Below are 19,437 nucleotides of genomic sequence, written 5' to 3'. Positions count from 1 at the left end.
ACGTTCTCAAAAGTTGCGCGGTCATTACCCGCACGTTATCCAAAACTCATGCAACCGTTTGAACTTCCGCATGTTCTCCACGTTGCTAATTGCCGAGTCAAAAGAAAAATAAATAAATTTTGAACAATTCAAAACGTGGCGGGCGCGATATGCAACGCCCAAACAAATTGAAAGCTCAAAACACCCCCTTGTTGGGGACCCTCAAGGGGTAAAGGGAAGAGAGCCAATTTAAACAACCCCCATACGCTAACATACGCTAACTTAGTCCATGTGGGACTATCGTCTGAAGGCAAATTGCCTTTCAACGTGGCCAACAAAAAATTTGTCATATTAGGCCATCTGCACTAAACAATAGAATGAATAATATCACCTTTTATCTTTGATGGAGGAGTTAATAATGGCAGAAATTAGCATTAATGGGGGTTCAGAATGGATTGAAGGTGATACTTTTTCTTTTTGGTTAATTTTCTAGAGAAGGGGGAAAACTTAGTTTTTCGAAAAGAAATCAAATTTACATGTTTGCGGATGAGGTTTCAACTAATGTCCTTTATAATAAATAAATAAAAAATCCTCTGAAATGGGTTTCCGGGAAAAGCATGGGATTGTTACTGGATACAGAATCAAACCAAGGTCAGACACTGGAATGAAAGTTGTTGTCATAGAAGTTGGAAGCTAAGCAAACACTAGATTTTGCATCATACCAAATTGCTCCCCTCTGATATTTCCTTATGTTTTTGAGATGACCGAAATAGTAAACCTCATTTTTCACTAATTTCCACTCAGAAAAAAGACTTGCACCAACAATTTTCCTGTCTCCTGTGTCCATCCTCTTAATCTTTGAAAGAAAAAAAATTGAGCTCAGCACTATATTGTTGGATAGCAGTATTCCTAATAACATGAGGTTATTAGGATTCCTAATCTATTTTGGTAACATGAGGTTATTAGGATTCCTAATCTATTTTGATAACATGAGGTTATTAGGATTCCTAATTTGTTTTGTTTTTGGTTTTAGGATTCCTAGTCTGTTTTGGTTTTAGTTTTTCTATATATATGGAGATTAGAATCAATTAAAAAGTGAGGAGAGTTGTAATCAGAAATAAGAGAGACTTTTGAGCATTGTGAGAGAGAGATATTGTGAGCAAGTTGAGAGCTTTGGTTGAGGGTTAGTTTGTGAGTTTTGTGAGATTGTAACCCTTTGTACTCTCCTTGATTTAGTGGAATCTCTCAATCCTCTCCCCGTGGACGTAGGCAATTTGCTAAACCACGTAAAATTGATTGTCTCGCTATTTGTGTGATTTGTAATAGCTTATTTAGGTTCCCTCGACAGATCAGTCCTAGAACTGATGAGAGGAAGAGCTGATATCTCACTTGGTTGAGATATTTTGCTTAAGATTCTTGTTTCCTTGGTGAAACAGGAATTCCTATTGCGACCCGACTCTCTTGTTGTACTGTCGAAGTGCTGCCGAAATTCCCGCTACGCGCAACAAGTGGTATCAGAGCCCAGGTTTCAGATCTAGGATTTTGGCATTAGGTGGAGGAAGATTCTTGTTTAAAACTTGATTCTTGGAGTTCTAGGCTTCGGTGGAGATAGCATTGGGAGTTACCGTTGTAGATTTCGTTTTTTTCGTGTGGACAGGAGATCTATTTGGAATCTGATCTAGGGTTCAGTTGGGCAATTCTTAATTTCTATCAAAGTTTAGTTCTTTCTCTACAACTTGGAGTTAGTTTGCAATGGGAGAAGAAGGTGAATGCAGCAAGTTGATGGCGAGTACAGTTCAAATTAGTTTTCAGAACACCAAAATTAGTATGGTGAAATATGACGGTAAAATCAACTTTGGTTTGTGGATGAACGACGTACAGGATGCGCTCAATACTCAGAACTTAGAGGAGACAATTATGGTCCATGAGAGACCACCAAAATATGAAGAGAAGATATGAGAAAAGATGAATAGCAACGCTTGTGGGGTGATCAGGTCCTGTTTGGAACAGAAGCTGAAGTATGATGTGATTGGGATGACGTCTGCGATGAAGATGTGAGAAATTCTCAACAATAAGTACCTTACGAAGAATGTTAAGAACAAGTTGCATTTGCTGCATAGGTTATTCAGATTCCAGATGTCCAGAGGAACCTCGCTTGCGGTTCATGTGAACAACTATACGAAATTATTGTCGGACTTCGCGAATGTTGATGAGAAGATTTTGGATGAGTACAAGACTATTATCTTATTGGGCTCCTTACCGGATGAGGAGTATGACACCTTTGTTCTCACTTTGTTGAACGGAAGATCTTCTATCAGCTATAGTGAAGTTACTAATGTATTGACGAATTATGATTTGATGAGGAAGAATAAGGAGACTTCCCGTGCTAGTACTTAAGGAAGGTGATGCCTTGTCGACGAGAGGTAGAAGCCCATATCCGAAAGGTGGTAATAGAGGAAGGTCAAAGTCAAGAGGTCGTCACCAGCTAGGAAAGAACCAATGTGCATTCTGCAAGGAGCAGGGACATTGGAAAAGAGATTGTCCAAAGATCAAAGAGAAGGAGAATAGCAAGAAAAAGGGCCCGAAGGCTAATGAGTTGAATATTACGAAAGGCGACGATTCCGATGATTCGAGCTTTTCTCTAGTGATTACTCCGGAGGTGAACCACTTGAATGTATCAGATTGGATGCTTGATTTCGACGCTACCTATCATGTGGCCCCTAGACGAGATTGGTTTGTATTTTTTGAGAAACTCGATGAGGGTGTTGTTGTCATGGGAAATGATCAATCTTGTGGTATTTGTGGGATATGTACCGTGCGGATTCGGATGCACGACGGAGTAGTCCGCGAATTAAAAGAGGTGAGATTCGTTCCTCAGCTAAAGAAAAATCTTATCTCAGTTGGAACTTTGGAGGCGAAAGGGATTCAAGGTGACCTTTGAAGACGCTGTAGCAAAGGTTACTAAGGGATCTTTAGTGATGATGAAGGGAATCCACAGTCGGAACTTATATTATCTGAAGGGGAGCACCGAGGTTGGTTAGGTTGCTTCAGCTATTTTAGAGGCGGACATGAGCAGGCTTTGGCATTATAGGTTGGGACACACATAAGATAAGTCACTGCAGGCTTTATGCAAATAGGGGCTATTGAAGGGAGCCAAGAATGGTAAACTGGAGTTCTGTGAGTACTGTGTTCTTGGTAAAAAGACGAATGTGAAGTTCGGGACAGCCATTTATAGGACGAAGGACATCCTGGACTACGTGCACACAGACGTTTAGGGTCCCACCAAGACTGCATCACTTGGTGGTCGACATTGACGTGCACACAGACGTTTAGGGTCCCACCAAGACTGCATCACTTGGTGGTCGACATTGGTTCGTCACGTTTGTTGATGACTATTTGGTGGTCGACATTGGTTCGTCACGTTTGTTGATGACTATTCTAGGCGATGTTGGGTGTACACCATGACAAAGAAGAGTGAAATCCTAGATATATTCGTGAAGTGGAAGAAGAGGTTGGAACTGCAGATTGAGAGAAAGATCAAGACGTTGCGATCCGACAACGCCGACGAGTACACATCAGACCCCTTTTCTGCAACTATGTCGAGACAAGGGCATAAAGAGACACTTCACAGTTAGTCATACACCGCAGCAGAATGGGGTGACAGATGGACTGAATCAGTCTTTACTGAAAAAGGTCCGATGCTTATTGGCGCATGGTGGTTTGAAAAAGATCTTTTAGGCTGAGGCACTTTCATATGCGAGCCACCTCATTAATAGGCTGTCTTCATCTGCGATTGAGGGAAAAACCCCTATGGAGATGTGGTCGGGAGAGACAGCACATGACTACGACTAGCTCAAGGTATTTGGTTGCCCTGCATATTATCATGTTAGAACTGATAAGTTGAAACCTCGAGCTAGGAAGGCCATATTTGTAGATTCAAGTGTGGAGTCAAGGGATACAAGCTTTGGGATCCAATTGATAAGAAGATTGTGCTGAGTAAGGACGTCACGTTTAATGAGGCTTCTATCTTGTAGCTTCCCAGCTCTCATCAGGTAGAGAGCGGCCCGACGAAGGAGATATCACAGGTGGTGGAGATCGATGCAGCTCCACAGTGTCCAGATGGTGCAGTATCCATTAGAGTGTCGACCGAGGTGACGTCAGACGAGCACGAAGGTGACACGGAGAATACGAGTACTGATGTGCAGGATCAGGAACCGATGGCTCAGGTTCAGGATTCTATTGTGGTTCGGAGACAGAGGAGAGACATACGGGTGCCAGCACGGTATGCCGACATAGTTGCGTATGCACTTCCAGTGGAGAGTATCGATGAGATGGTGCCTACTACATTTAGAGAGGCCGAACAGAGTTCGGAGGCTGATTCGTGGTAGGTAGCTATGCAGGAGGAGATGGAGTCTCTTCAGAAGAACGATACATGGGAGCTTGTTGAGCATCCAAAGAGGTGGAAGGTGATTGGTTGCAAGTGAGTATACACGAAGAAGGAGGGCATTGAGGGCACTCCATTGAGGTTCAAAGTTAGGTTGGTTGCGATGGCTATGCACATGAGGAAGGTATTGACTATAATAAGGTTTTCTCTCCGGTAGTGAAGCACTCGTCGATTCGGATTTTACTAGCTTTGGTGGCACAGTATGGTTTGGAGTTAGATCAGTTGGATATGAAGACGATATTTCTTCATGGTGATCTTGATGAAAAAATATATATGACTCAGCCATTAGGATTCTAAGCTACAGGGAAGGAAAAATTGGTTTGCAGGTTGAAGATATCGTTATACGGTTTGAAGCAGTCTCTTCGACAGTGGTATAGGCGATTCGATGGTTTTATGATTGGTCATTCGTACACTTGGAGCCAGTTTGATCCTTACGTATATTTTCACAAGTTAAAAGGAGGTGCGTACATCTATTTATTGCTCTATGTCGATGACATGTTGGTTGCTTCTATTTTCAGATCTGCTATAGATGAGTTGAAGGCACAGCTTTCAAAGAAGTTTGAAATGAAGGATTTGGGTGAGGCGAAACACATTTTAGGGATGGAGATCAGCAGAGATAAGAAGAATGACAGAATTTGTTTGACATAGGTGGCTTATTTAAAGAATGCTCTACAGCGATTTCATGTTAGCATGGATACGAAGCCAGTTAGTGTACCTTTGGGAGCCCATTTAAAACTTCCACCTGACCTTTCACCGAAGACAGTTGAAGATCGAAAGTTGATGTCGAAGACTCCATATGCGAGCGCGGTTGGGAGCTTGATGTATGCAATGGTATGTACGAGGCCAGATTTATCACAGGCGGTGAGCACGGTTTCGAGATACATGCATGATCCAGGAGTGAGTCATTGGAACGCCGTGAGATGGATTTTAAGGTACATTCGAGGTACGCTCAATGTTGGTTTAGTTTATAAGCGGGACACTACAGGTGGACAGTTATGCATTGGTTATAATGATTCGGATTATGCCAGAGATTTTGATAAGAGTCGGTCTACGATGGGGTATGTGTTTACTTTGACCCGTGCGCCAGTGTGTTGGAGATGCACCTTACAGTCGATAGTGGCTTTGTCTATGACAGAGGCAGAGTATATGACAATTACAGAGCTGTGAAGGAGGCTATTTGGCTTCGGGAACTTTTGGAGGAACTTGGTATATCGCATAGGTCCGTCACTATTCATTGTGATAGCATGAGTGCTATCTATTTGGCGAAGAATCAGATTTTTCATGCGAGGACGAAACACATTGATGTTCGTTATCACTTCGTTCGGGATGTTCTTGAAGATGACGATGTGGAGATTATGAAAGTCCACACGAAGGATAATCCGACGGATATGCTCACTAAGGTGGTTCCGAGTAACAAGTTTGATCATTGTCAAAACTTGTTGCACATTCGTGATTGTTGAGGCCATTGACGGTCATTTGGATGAACTACGGACGGGTTGATTCCTTGGGAGGGGGTACGTAGGCAACCATATTGGTGCAGCCGAATTTGATGAGACGACGCATTGGTGCTCATGTTGGTATCGGCTCAGTTTTGGGAATACTTCGCTGAGGTGGAGAATTGTTAGATAGCAGTATTCCTAATCTATTTTGGTAACATGATGTTATTAGGATTCCTAATCTATTTTGATAACATGAGGTTATTAGGATTCCTAATCTATTTTGGTAACATGAGGTTATTAGAATTTCTAATTTGTTTTGTTTTTGGTTTTAGGATTCCTAGTTTGTTTTGGTTTTAGTTTTTCTATATATATGGAAATTAGGATCAATTAAAAAGTGAGGAGAGTTGTAATCAGAGAGAAGAGAGACTTTTGAGCATTATGAAAGGGAGATATTATAAGCAAGTTGAGAGCTTTGGTTGAGGGTTAGTTTGTGAGTTTTGTAAGATTGTAACCATTTGTACTCTCCTTGATTTAGTAAAATCTCATCATCCTCTCCCCGTGGACGTAGGCAATTTGCCGAACCACGTAAAATTGGTTGTCTCGCTATTTGTATGATTTGTAATAGCTTATTTAGGTTCCCTCGACAGGTCAGTCCTAGAACTAATGAGAGGAAGAGCTGATATCTCACTTGGTTGAGATATTTTGCTTAAGGTTCTTGTTTCCTTGATGAAACAGGAATTCCTATTGCGACCTGACTCTTTTGTTGTGCTGCCGAAATTCCCGCTGCGCGCAACATATATATCAAGCACAACCTTCTAACAGGCGAGTTAACAAACCGATTATGGTGGCTGTATGATTCGATGGAGGTAGCTTTCCTATCCTTTGACCGGATAATATTCTAATCATAAATCTGTTAGGCACTGGAGAACATGAGTACATTTGTAGAAAACCAATAAGAACCACTCCAAAAACATTATTGTTGTGGAGAAATAGAAAAAGGTCAAGAAGATATATATAATTTATCTATTTCTAACCTCTCTTAAATAGAGATTAGGAGGATGTTACAAGATATGTATGAGATAAAATCATATCCAATCATATTCTTAATATCTCTCAATCACACATTCCTGATATATTATTCCTAAGGACAAATTTTCAAAACAGACCCTTTTGGATTTTTATTTGCAAAAAACGACCTATTTCGAAAAAAATTACAAAAACCGACCTGTTTTCAGCCCAGCGATGAAAACAGGTCGGTTTTTGTTAAAAATTTTCTGAAACTTCACGGGAGTTCAACTCCCGTGAAGTTTAATGAATTTTTAAACTTCACGGGAGTTAAACTCCCGTGAAGTTTAATTTATATATAAATCTTCACGGGAGTTCAACTCCCGTGAAGATTTATGCCCAGATGCAACGCCAGGCTGCTCTCTAGAAGTTGGGACTGCAACTTCACGGGAACTCCCGTGAAATTGTAGTCTCAACTTCCCGTGAGCAGCTTTGGCGATATCTGCTCTCGGGAAGTTGGGACTGTAACTTCACGGGAGTTCAACTCTCGTGATCTCTAATTGTTGTATACTCCCACTATTTGATTGTGATTACATGTAAGAATCTAGATTTTAAAATTTAATTATGAATTGTTTATGAATTTTATGAAGAAATGTGAAAAGTAGATGGGAAATTATCAATAAATGTGAAAATTAGAGGGAAAATTATCAATAAATGTGAAAAATAGAGGGAAAATTATCAATGGGGAAATTATCAATAATTTTTGTGAAATTTGTGAAGAATTAGTGTGTAATTTATCAATAATTTTGTGAAATTAGAGGGGAAATTATCAATAATTTCGAAAATTATTGTATTTAGAGTTTAGAATTTAATTGTGAATTATTTAGATTTTGTGAAGAAAAATTAGATTTTAGATTTTTGCATATGTATGATATAAATTAGATTTTAGAATTTAATTGTGAATTATTTACGAATTTTGTGAAGACGTATTAAATAATTTTGCGTATTTAGAGGTGAAATTATCAATTAATGTGGAAATTAGAGTTACTACCTAAATGTAAAAATTAGTAACAATCAATATTTATTTGGCTTTTCGTGTAATATTGATATTGAATTTTTCACTCTTCAGAGGTAACGATGAACGATCGAATTGTAATTCTCTGTTCTTATGATGGGAAGATTAATTACCTCGAGAATAATATGCCCGTTTATGAAGGAGGCACGACGAGACCGTTGTTCATAACAAAATCGTGTACTTTCGATGAGTTGGTTAATGAATTACACAAACTTACATTAACTAACTCACGTGAGTATCACCTCAGTGTGGTTTGCAATTATCCTGTTGTGGGGAACAGAACAAGTGGCATTCAAATATCAAGTGACTACGATATGGGTCTCATTCATGTCTTACACGACGAGAAGCGTTCGGTCGAATTGTTCATTGAAAAACATCAGAGAGATTTGGGCAAATCGTTGAACTACGAAGGAATGTATTCCCGCATGTTGGAGGATCCTGAAGTTGATTCTGTAGGCTTTTTATCTCCTCAACAAGATGAATGTTGGACACAATCACAATACATGAGCGGTCCTTCGTTCGTGGGCACTTCACATGCTTTCGATACTAACACGGGAATTCAAGAAGATAATGCAAGTGTTGAATCCGAGAATGATGATGAAGAGGAGGGATTACAAATTAATAGCATGACCTTGATAGATCGTGATGACGGGGAAAACCAACACATCGACGGATGTTATGTTAATAATGAGTATGTCGTCTTAGAGGATCCGCCGCCCGATGAACTTCAAGGAGATGAATGGATTGATAACTCCGTGATGGAAAGTGTTCCTATTGGCACTAATAGCGATGTTGATACACAGGCCGAGGACTTCTCATTCATAAAGGGAGATCTTTACGAGAGTAAGGAGAAATTGATCTATACTATTCGCACGTATTCCATTGCAAAAAATGTGAAGTTCAGGCCAACAAAAAATAATACTACAAGCTATAATGTGGTTTGTTTCTATCACAAAGATGATGATGTCGAAGATAATAGTGGACACCACGACGGCAATGCGAGGTGTCCGTGGAAGCTTAATTCACGCTCGGGTGTAAGAGTAGGCGGGCAATTCAAAATCACGACATACAATGGACTCCACACTTGTAGCAATCCTCGATTAGAGATGAATAACAAGTGGGATGAACGAGAGAGATTACGTAAGTTTCTAAGCTAAATTATAATATTTTTTATTAAATTGGTACTTAATAAATTGTTTACCTCGCAGGTCCGTGTTTTAGACAGCATTGATGCTGATATTGATGCGCACGTGACTGAGATTCAGGATCAGGTGGCGTTAGGGCTCATCAGCAGGATCAAGAAGAGCATAGCGTAGGTGTTTCATAAGACTCACGTCGACGAGTTCGCAGGCCGTGAGGACAGGTCTCGCTCATTTGGACAGGCGTACGCTCTATATTGGGTTGTATTTGAACTTATTTTGTTAAAATTTGTAACTTTCCTGAATTTTCAAATACTAAACTTTTGAAGATCAATTATTGTTCATATATATAATCGTGCATGTTTAATTCATGGTTAAATCATGTATATATTGTTGTGATTGTTTGCAAATAAATTGGTGTATATATGAGTTAACAGGTATGTATACAAAACATGCACAGCATTCTATGCATGTTAAGTATAACCTGTAACTTCACGGGAGTTCAACTCCCGTGAAGTTGCAGTCCCAACTTCCAGAGAACAGCCTGGCGTTGCATCTGGGCATAAATCTTCACGGGAGTTGAACTCCCGTGAAAATTTATGTATAAATTAAACTTCACGGGAGTTCAACTCCCGTGAAGTTTAAAAATACATTAAACTTCACGGGAGTTTAACTCCCGTGAAGTTTCGGAAAATTTTTAACAAAAACCGACCTGTTTTCAGCGCTGGGCTGAAAACAGGTCGGTTTTTGTAATTTTTTTCGAAATAGGTCGTTTTTTGCAAATAAAAACCCAAAAGGGTCTGTTTTGAAAATTTGTCCTTGTTCCTAATAGCATGGATTTCTATAATATATTCCTCGATAATTGTAAAGCAAGCAGGGTACCCAGATACTACGCAACATGGAAGAAAACAGAGGACAAAAGGATCATCACTGCTGATGTTGCTGAATCCATTCTTGAATGGCTGACCGAAGAGATCGATTTGGGATAAGCTCGCAGTGAGGAAGTGGAAGATTAGTCATTGGCGAGGTTATGTGCCCAGTATCCATCCATCCTTTTATAGCCTCAGCTTCATATCATCATATGTGTAACCATCCGCTGCGAAGTGTGGGTCCCACATGATTTCCTGTGATTAATGCATGCAACAAGAATGCAATTAGATACAATCAAGAAACAATATTGCTACTATGAAGGCTTCTTACGTTTCATAAAAAGCAGAACATAACTGTTCACGGCAAAACAAAGACAACTACTGGAAAGTTAATGCAATTGGAAAAACGGGAGCTATACAGGAAAACAATATAAGCTTCAGCCTAAAGCTTGGATAAAAGCAATGCAAAAAAGCCGGAAGGGAAAAAAATAACACGCAAAATATGGAATCTAAATGAAAGCACTGTAAATTAGCTAGAAGCTTGATGAAAAGATAACAAATTGCCAGGTTTAACTTCATATATATCTTTTGGAATTTTCAAGAAACATGGAAAGACAAGATAATTATTAATCAGTCATCAAATCTTCCAACATAAATAAGTTTTAGATATACCCTGAAGACCTGAAAAAAGCTGTGAGAACATGAGAAGAAATAGCAGATTAGTCGGAACTTAAACAAACTAGGTAAAAACAATACCACTATTAATTGGTCAAGTGTCAGAATGATGAGATACTCATGGATATAACTGTGGGAAAAAAAGGGAGAAACATGAATTGATCCTTGATTTTGTTTTGACACTTTGTGACTAAAAAATGACCTCTCGAAGAATGACTCAAAGACCCTTCAGCAGCTCAGCTCATAACTAGAAATATGTCAAGTCAATCACTAGATACAACAGGGTTTAAAAAGATCACCCAGGAAGTCTGATTATGTCACCGAAATGTCACTTTATAGTGCTCGTCGCGACTAGAAAGGTTTTATTTACCATTTTGGGAACTTTCATATTTTCCTACGTATCAAGCAACATTTAGAGCGCAAATACAGGCCAAATGATGCTATATCAGGCTCATTTAATATATGTTTTCAAGGTTGTGACTTGGGCATTGAGCCCTCAGTTCAAAATATCAGCTTTATACAAATCTCAAAAAAGAAGGAATTAGAGCTCAATTAACCCCCAACATTTCACCTCACCTTACTCCAAATCGAGAGCCACTTCACCCTTAACATCTTAACACCCCTTCATCACTCGATTGCATGTCACTGGTAAGAACCTCCTCTTTCTTGATATCTCACGTCTTTCTCTAGACTCCTCTTAGTGGCATCTCTCCCAACCTCTCTGGTCCCTAAATATGCCTTAGTTACGTGATTTCACAGTTTTATATGTTTAGATTTCATTTACGACATCTATGACACAAATTAACAATATCCAATAAGACACTCTGATAGTTACCAAGATATGATATTTTTTTCATCCAACATGACTCTGATATCCAACGTTTAAAACAGTGGGTACAAGGAAAATGCACCAAAGTTGCATTACAAAATGTAGTGTAAATGTACAGCAAGACAAACCTGAAATGAAGTGACCTGGGATAGGGCAACTGTACTCCATGACTGACCCAAACGAAGCCATAGCTAATGAAGTTGTCTTCATCATGGGCTCTAGCACCCTCCACACCTCTCTCACAAGATCAGGTCGCTTCTTCCTCGTCTTGCAGCACCTCAAACCCAAATAGGCCAGCTGTTTAGCCTGCACAAAAGGCCAACGACCAGCAGCATGATCTATCATCTTATGAAACACATCATTACCTAATGCTTCTTTCACTTCCTTGACAATCCCAAGTGCCGGTTTTCCTGTTAAAAGCTACAGCATAATGACACCAAATGAGTAGACATCAGAGTGTGTAGTGAGCTTCCCTGTTGCGAGGAATTCTGGATCCATGTATAGAAAGGTTCCTTTCGGCTGAGTTTGGCGATAAACGGTGGTGGCAGAGATACTAGATTGCATCAGGAGGCGGCAGATACCGAAATCACTGAGCTTGCTTATGAAGTTGGAGTCAAGGAGGATGTTTTCAGGCTTAAGATCATCATGAACCACTGGATAAGGCTTGTTGGAGTGCAGGAATATTAGAACCGAGCAGATCTCACAGATAATACGGGTGCGAACCTGCCATGTAAGAGGCGGGGTGTTGTTCTTGCAGTTAAGACAGTCATCAAGGCTTCCGTTGGAAAGAAATTCATAGATGAGGGCTCGAGCTTCTGAGCATGATCCTATAAGGGTGACAATGTTTGGGTGTCTCATGTAACGAAGAACACGCACCTAACATAACGTGGGAAAAACAAGTTAATTTTTCATATGAGTATTCGCTTGTGTAACCAAAAAAGTATACAAGTTTGAAACTAATCTGTATCAATGAGATGTGAGAACTCGATCAATAACTGACATGAATACAGGGCCTATCAACTCATAGCTATGTTTTTGTTTAATATATAAGTGTCAGTTGTAAGTGATTTTCAGTAATTTTATGAAATCAATATCAAAAACAGTAAAATGAGATAATTGATTTTCTTTAATGTGGTCATTATGAGATGCCTCTGGGCAACTATATGAATCCTTCATAGAGAATAATATTTATATAATAAATACATATTCCATGTTTTTCAGTGTCTTCTTAAATGTGTATGGATTAGTGGGAGTTCCAACTATTTGATTTACCTCTTGGTAGAACTCTGATTGGCCCTGAATGCTTTGCAGGTTCAACAATTTTATGGCCACCATAGTGTTTCGAAGAAAACTTCTGTAAACACTCCCATATCCGCCTTCTCCAATCTTATGTGAATCACTAAAATGGCATGTTGCACAATCAATATCAGAGTAGGAGAACTCTGAGAAGCTTGTTGCTTCATGAATGATTATTGTGGTCGCTATTTCATTCTTTTGACGTAGCTTTTCCACTTCTTTGACCGCTTCAGTATGTTCCAGCTGCAAGTCTGCGTTCTCCAATTTTAGAGTTGTTGAAGGATCAAAAACCCTAATCAATTGAGTCATTAAGATAGTTAAGAATACATATATATATGCATACAAAGAGGAGTATGGTTAACGGGTCACAGCCCATTAACCCAATACCCAATAAACTTATTCTAACACTCCCCCTCAAGCTGGAGCATAGATATCCATCATGCCCAGCTTGTCACATGTAGTAGAAAACACCTTTGAAGAAGTAGCCTTGGTAAGAATATCAGCAAGTTGTTGTGAGGATGGAGTGAATATGAGAGACACTATCTTCTTCTCCCAAGCATCTCTGACAAAATTGCAGTCAACTTCAATATGTTTTGTCCTTTCATGAAACACAGGATTCTGTGCAATATAAATGGCAGACTGGTTGTCACAATGCATTGGCATGGGTCCAGGCTGATCAAAACCAAGTTCTGTCATAAACTTTCGTAGCCAAACCATCTCACAAGCAGTGTGAGCCATTGCTCTATATTCGGCTTCTGCACTAGACCGTGATACTACATCTTGTTTTTTACTTCTCCAAGTCACAAGATTACCTCCAACAAACGTACAGAATCCTGAGGTTGACTTTCGGTCTCCCATATCTCCTGCGTAGCCAGCATCAGAGAAAGCAGAAATGTGAGTATGCCCATGCTTCTTATATAGCAATCCCTTACCAGGACAACTCTTGACATATGCCAAAATCTTTAGAGCAGCTGTCCAATGAACCTCTCTAGGTTTGTGCATAAATCTGCTCAGTACACCTACTGCAAATGTAATATCAGGTCTGGTAACTGTTAAATAGATTAGCTTCCCAATCAGTCTCCTATATCGTCCAGCATCATCCAGTAAAGAAGTATCATCACGCCACAAATCAACATTTGCCTCCATTGGAGTGCTTGCAGGTTTGCATCCCAAGAGATCTGTTTCTTCTAATAAATCTAGCACATACTTCCTTTGGGATAACAACAGGCCATGCTTTTGATATGCAACTTCAATCCCAAAAAAATACTTTGGTTTTCCCATGTCCTTAGTGATAAAATGACGGTTTAGATACTCCTTAGTCTCAGGCAATAGAGTCACTCCCAGTCAGCAGAATATCATCAACATATACGGCTAAAATAACCAAACCAGTTGTGCGTCGAAGAAAGACAGAGTGATCAGACTGGCAGCGTTGGAAACCAACACTAGAAATAACATTGCTGAATTTATCAAACCAAGCTCGTGGACTTTGTTTTAACCCATAAATGGCCTTCCTCAGCCTGCAGATAATATTCTCCCCCTGAGCAACATACCCAGGAGGTTGCTCCATATAAACCTCCTCGTCCAAATCACCATAAAGGAAAGCATTCTTCACATCTAGTTGGTGCATCGCCCAATCCATATTAACAGCTAAAGAGAAAAGAATTCTGATGGAGTTGAGACGAGCAACGGGAGAAAAGGTTTCAAAATAGTCAATACCATATGTCTGGGTATATCCTTTAGCAACCAGGCGAGCTTTATATCTATCAACAGACCCATCAGGACGATATTTCAAGGTATACACCCATCTGCAGCCAACCACAGTCGCTCCAGCAGGTAGAGAGACCAAATCCCAAGTCCCTCTAGAAAGCAGTGCATTCATCTCCTCATCCATAGCCTGCTTCCAGGCTGGTACTAACATAGCTTCCTCATGTGACCTGGGTATAGATACAGTGGACAAGGACAATGCAAACTGACGAAAGGATGGGGTGAGACGGTCATAAGAGACAAAAAGAGAGATAGGATATTTTGGGCAAGACCGTTTACCTTTACGAAGAGCAATAGGAACATCTAAGTCAGAAGAGATATGAGGCTCGACATGAGATGGACCTGCAGCTGGAGAAGAAGAGTCAGCAGGAGCAGAGACAGGTGTATGTACTTTAGGACGGCGAGAGCAGAGACAGGTGTATGTACTTTAGGACGGCGAGAGCAGAGACAGGTGTATGTACTTTAGGACGGCGAGAGTATGTCAGTAGAGGCTTTGGTGCAGTAGCCTCAGGAGCAGATACCGGAATAGTAGTGGGAGCCGTAGAAGGTAGTGGCACCTGTGGACTGACAGAGGTAGTGGAACCAGAGGAAAAATATGGGACAGACTCAAAAAAGGTAACATCAGCAGACACAAAATATTTTCTGGTGGAGGGATGATAGCACCTATACCCTTTTTGAGTACGTGAGTATCCAACAAAAGCACACTTAATGGATCTAGAAGACAATTTATCCAAACCAGGTGTCAAATCCTGAACAAAACACGTACAACCAAAAACTCGAGGAATCACAGAAAAACGTTTTTTAGCAGGATAAAGACAGTGGAATGGTATCAAACCATCAAGAACAGAGGAAGGCATGCGATTAATCAAATAACAGGCAGTTAGAACAGCATCAGACCACAAATACTTTGGAATATTCATATGTATCATCATTGTTCTAGCAACATCTAGAATATGTCTATGCTTTCTCTCAGCAACTCCATTTTGTTGTGAAGTGTGAGAACATGAAGTCTGATGAATAATACCATTAAGTGCACAAAATTTTGTAACATCATTTTTCATATATTCTAAAGCGTTATCAGTACGAAGAATACGAACAGAAGTAGAGAACTGGGTTTTTATTTCATTATAAAAAAGTTCAATAACATTCGAGACCTCAGACCTCTCTTTTAACAAATACAACCAAGTCATGCGAGAGAAATCATCAACAAAGACAATGAAATATCGAAAACCTTTCACAGAGGAAACACGGTAAGGACCCCAAACATCGGAATGAACCAACTCAAACGCAACACTACTGCGTTTATTGACACGACTCTGAAAAGTAGCACGATGGTGCTTACCCAGTTCACACGACTCACAACCTAATGAAGAAACAGAAGGCTGAATAGAAACTACCGATCTAAGCTTTTGCAGTGAAGGATGACCTAGACGCCAGTGCCACAGTAAGGTAGAGTCAGGCTGTGATGCAACAAGACCAGTATCTGACACACTATCGTCCAAATAGTACATATCTCCTCTCTCATGCCCCGAACCAAATACCTCCTCTCTCATGCCCCGAACCAATCGTCATCCCAGTTGCTAGGTCCTGAAAAACACAATAAGAGGGAAAAAAAGTGACTTTACAGTTATTGTGCTTTGTAAACTTGCTAATGGATAATAAGCTAACAGGAAATTTAGGAACATATAACACATCAGATAGTTTCAAAGATGAAGTAGCATGAACTACTCCATCACCATGAACTGGAGAAAGAGTACCATCAGCAATACGGATAGAGGGAAACTTATTAGAAAGATGTAAAGATACAAAGTGATCCTTTATACCTGTCATATGGGATGAGGCTCTAGAATCTAATACCCAGGATTTGTGAGGAGAAGCTATATAAGCATCCATACCTGAAGAGGATGCATGAGTAGCAGAATGACTGTTCTGAGAGAGCTCTAGCTGGCGTAATCGCTCATAATCTGCCTGAGAAATCTGAACAGTGGTAGCAGTAGCAGCTGGACCACCAGAAGTAGTAGCAGAAATAGACGTGCGAGTCGACTCGGCGTCAGCGACCTGAGCCCACTGAGGACGACCAAACTTTTCCCAGCACTTCTCAGAAACATGATTGGTCCTCCCACAGTGACTACACTGACGTGAGCCCCTATCAGAATCATCATGTCTCCCACTAAAGGAACCACGTCCTCCCCCTGAATCACGACCACGACCACGACCACGACCGCGGCCTCTGCCTCGACTAGAGAACATGGCAGACTGATGAACTGAAGGTGGAGACGGTGCAGTGGTAGAAGTAACACCAGTAGAGACCTGCATAACTCTGGAGAATGTAGCAGTTAGTGAAGGAACGGTATCTCCACCCAATATCTGTCCCCTCACCTGGGACTGTAAGGTAGGGTGCAATCCAGAAAGAAACTTGGACACCGCCAGGTCACGGCGATATCCCAACAGCGTCGCTGCATCAGCTACTGCAGGCTGATGCATCTCCAGTTCGTCTATCAGTCCCTTCAACTCACCAAAGAACTCAGGAACTGATCTATCTCCCTGTTTCAGTGCAAACAGTCGCTCATAGATCTCAAATACACGGGAAACATTCTTCTCATTCCCGTACATAATCTTCAGGCTGTCCCACATCTCCTTCGCAGTGGTTAAGAACATAACACTGCTACTGATCTGTGCTTCCATACTGTTTAGAAGCCAAGTCATAACACAATAATCAGACGATAGCCATGAACTGTAGGTAGGATCTGTAGTGAGGGGCGGAGATGCCAGAAGATGATTTAATTTGTTCTGAGCACCAATGAAAATACGAAAGGCATGTGCCCAAAGAAGATAGTTTGTGCCATTTAACTTTACAAAGATGTAAAGATACAAAGTGATCCTTTATACCTGTCATATGAGATGAGGCTCCAGAATCTAGTACCCGGGGTTTGTGAGAAGAAGCTATGTAAGCATCCATACCTGAAGAGGATGCATGAGTAGCAGAATGACTGTTCTGAGAGAGCTCTAGCTGGCGTAATCGCTCATAATCTGCCTGAGAAATCTGAACAGTGGTAGCAGTAGCAGCTGGACCACCAGAAGTAGTAGCAGAAATAGACGAGCGAGTCGACTCGGCGTCAGCGACCTGAGCCCACTGAGGACGACCAAACTTTTCCCAGCACTTCTCAGAAACATGATTGGTCCTCCCACAGTGACTACACTGACGTGAGCCCCTATCAGAATCATCATGTCTCCCACTAAAGGAACCACGTCCTCCCCCTGAATCACGACCACGACCACGACCACGACCGCGGCCTCTGCCTCGACTAGAGAACATGGCAGACTGATGAACTGAAGGTGGAGACGGTGCAGTGGTAGAAGTAACACCAGTAGAGACCTGCATAACTCTGGAGAATGTAGCAGTTAGTGAAGGAACGGTATCTCCACCCAATATCTGTCCCCTCACCTGGGACTGTAAGGTAGGGTGCAATCCAGAAAGAAACTTGGACACCGCCAGGTCACGGCGATATCCCAACAGCGTCGCTGCATCAGCTACTGCAGGCTGATGCATCTCCAGTTCGTCTATCAGTCCCTTCAACTCACCAAAGAACTCAGGAACTGATCTATCTCCCTGTTTCAGTGCAAACAGTCGCTCATAGATCTCAAATACACGGGAAACATTCTTCTCATTCCCGTACATAATCTTCAGGCTGTCCCACATCTCCTTCGCAGTGGTTAAGAACATAACACTGCTACTGATCTGTGCTTCCATACTGTTTAGAAGCCAAGTCATAACACAATAATCAGACGATAGCCATGAACTGTAGGTAGGATCTGTAGTGAGGGGCGGAGATGCCAGAAGATGATTTAATTTGTTCTGAGCACCAATGAAAATACGAAAGGCATGTGCCCAAAGAAGATAGTTTGTGCCATTTAACTTTACCGTGGTTCCCAAAACCACCTTTGGTGCAGAAATCTCAGTAGTAGGAGTAGTGACAGTAGTAACATCAGAGGAGATATCAAAAGACATTGTTATAGGATAGTCAGTAGTAGCAAAAAGGAGTTTTAATCAAAGAATCCTTTGATTTGAGATTAACACATAAGCGGACAGAGTTTCAAGATTCCTTCGTCAGTCCTTCTCGACATTCCCCCACTTTATTTTAATGAAACAAAAGGCAGTTAGCCTTTAAAAGATAAAAGAGGGCAGTTGACCTTCTTTATCTTATTACCGACAAGGCTCTCCTCTCTGATCGTGTCTTCCGCCCACTTGTTGAGAAATATGCTGCAGACGAGGATGCTTTCTTTGCTGACTATGCCGAGGCTGGAGGAAAGAGGATCGTCGGAGGTCTGCGGCTAGAGGAGGTTGGAGCTCAGCGGATCTAGCAAAGGAGAGGACGATGTTTTTTTTTTTTTTTTTGATGGCGGCGATGAGAACTAAACGCAGGGCGGTGGTGAGCAGCTCGAAGAGACTCCGGCACCGTCGTCGAGGGTTAGGGTTTGGAGGGTGGTGAAGTCCGGTTGCGGAGCGGAGGAGAGCAGAGAAGGTTAGTACTTTTTTTTTTTTTTTTTTAAGAACAAGGGTTAGGGTTTGGAGGGTATCGCTCTGATACCATGTTGAAGGATCAAAAACCCTAATCAATTGAGTCATTAAGATAGTTAAGAATACATATATATATGCATACAAAGAGGAGTATGGTTAACGGGTCACAGCCCATTAACCCAATACCCAATAAACTTATTCTAACAAGAGTATTTAACAGATGTCGAGCTTCTGCAAGTTCTCCTTTAAGATCACTAACAATGCCTTTGAATTCTGCAATATGAACTTTCAATGCTAGGTTTTGCCCGTTTGCTATCTGAAATTGTTCAAATATATCATCATGCTGATTCTTAAGAATTTCAACCTCTGTTTTTTTCACACAAGTGCCTCCTCAGTATCTTTTT

The 19,437-nt window shown here is 40.9% G+C and overlaps 1 protein-coding gene across 3 annotated transcripts; it reads right to left on the bottom strand.

The window, feature by feature from the left end:
* Window positions 1-9,855: 9,855 nt before the first annotated feature.
* On the bottom strand, window positions 9,856-18,886 carry LOC109827233. 3 transcript variants are annotated; one of them, XM_020394198.1, is made up of 5 exons: window positions 18,379-18,886; window positions 16,410-17,312; window positions 16,056-16,101; window positions 11,583-12,330; window positions 9,856-10,205 (listed from the first exon to the last, which is right to left on the bottom strand). In XM_020394198.1, exons 1-3 carry the CDS (start codon window positions 18,521-18,523, stop codon window positions 16,064-16,066), a joined length of 1,086 nt encoding a protein of 361 aa, XP_020249787.1. In that variant the 5' UTR covers window positions 18,524-18,886; the 3' UTR covers window positions 9,856-10,205; window positions 11,583-12,330; window positions 16,056-16,063. The 3 variants fall into 3 exon arrangements, with proteins under 3 accessions (XP_020249787.1, XP_020249786.1, XP_020249785.1); XM_020394197.1 differs by lacking the exon at window positions 16,410-17,312 and having other exon boundaries at window positions 17,476-18,886; XM_020394196.1 differs by having other exon boundaries at window positions 16,056-17,312.
* Between the last annotated feature and the right edge of the window lie 551 nt (window positions 18,887-19,437).

Source organism: Asparagus officinalis, unplaced genomic scaffold, assembly GCF_001876935.1.
Source record: "Asparagus officinalis unplaced genomic scaffold, Aspof.V1 AsparagusV1_Un95, whole genome shotgun sequence".
Classification (NCBI taxonomy): Eukaryota; Viridiplantae; Streptophyta; class Magnoliopsida; order Asparagales; family Asparagaceae; genus Asparagus; species Asparagus officinalis.
This window is presented reverse-complemented; position numbering and strand designations above follow the sequence as displayed.

What these genes read in the sequence shown, in the direction of transcription:
- LOC109827233 (XM_020394196.1), bottom strand. Translation starts at nt 18,523, where the DNA reads ATGTCTTTTGATATCTCCTCTGATGTTACTACTGTCACTACTCCTACT. An exon ending in TGCCTTTCGTATTTTCATTG is followed by an intron (nt 17,313 to 18,378) that starts GTGCTCAGAACA and finishes GTATTTTCATTG; the next exon opens with GTGCTCAGAACAAATTAAAT. An exon ending in TTCGGGGCATGAGAGAGGAG is followed by an intron (nt 12,331 to 16,055) that starts GTATTTGGTTCG and finishes ACGTTATGTTAG; the next exon opens with GTGCGTGTTCTTCGTTACAT.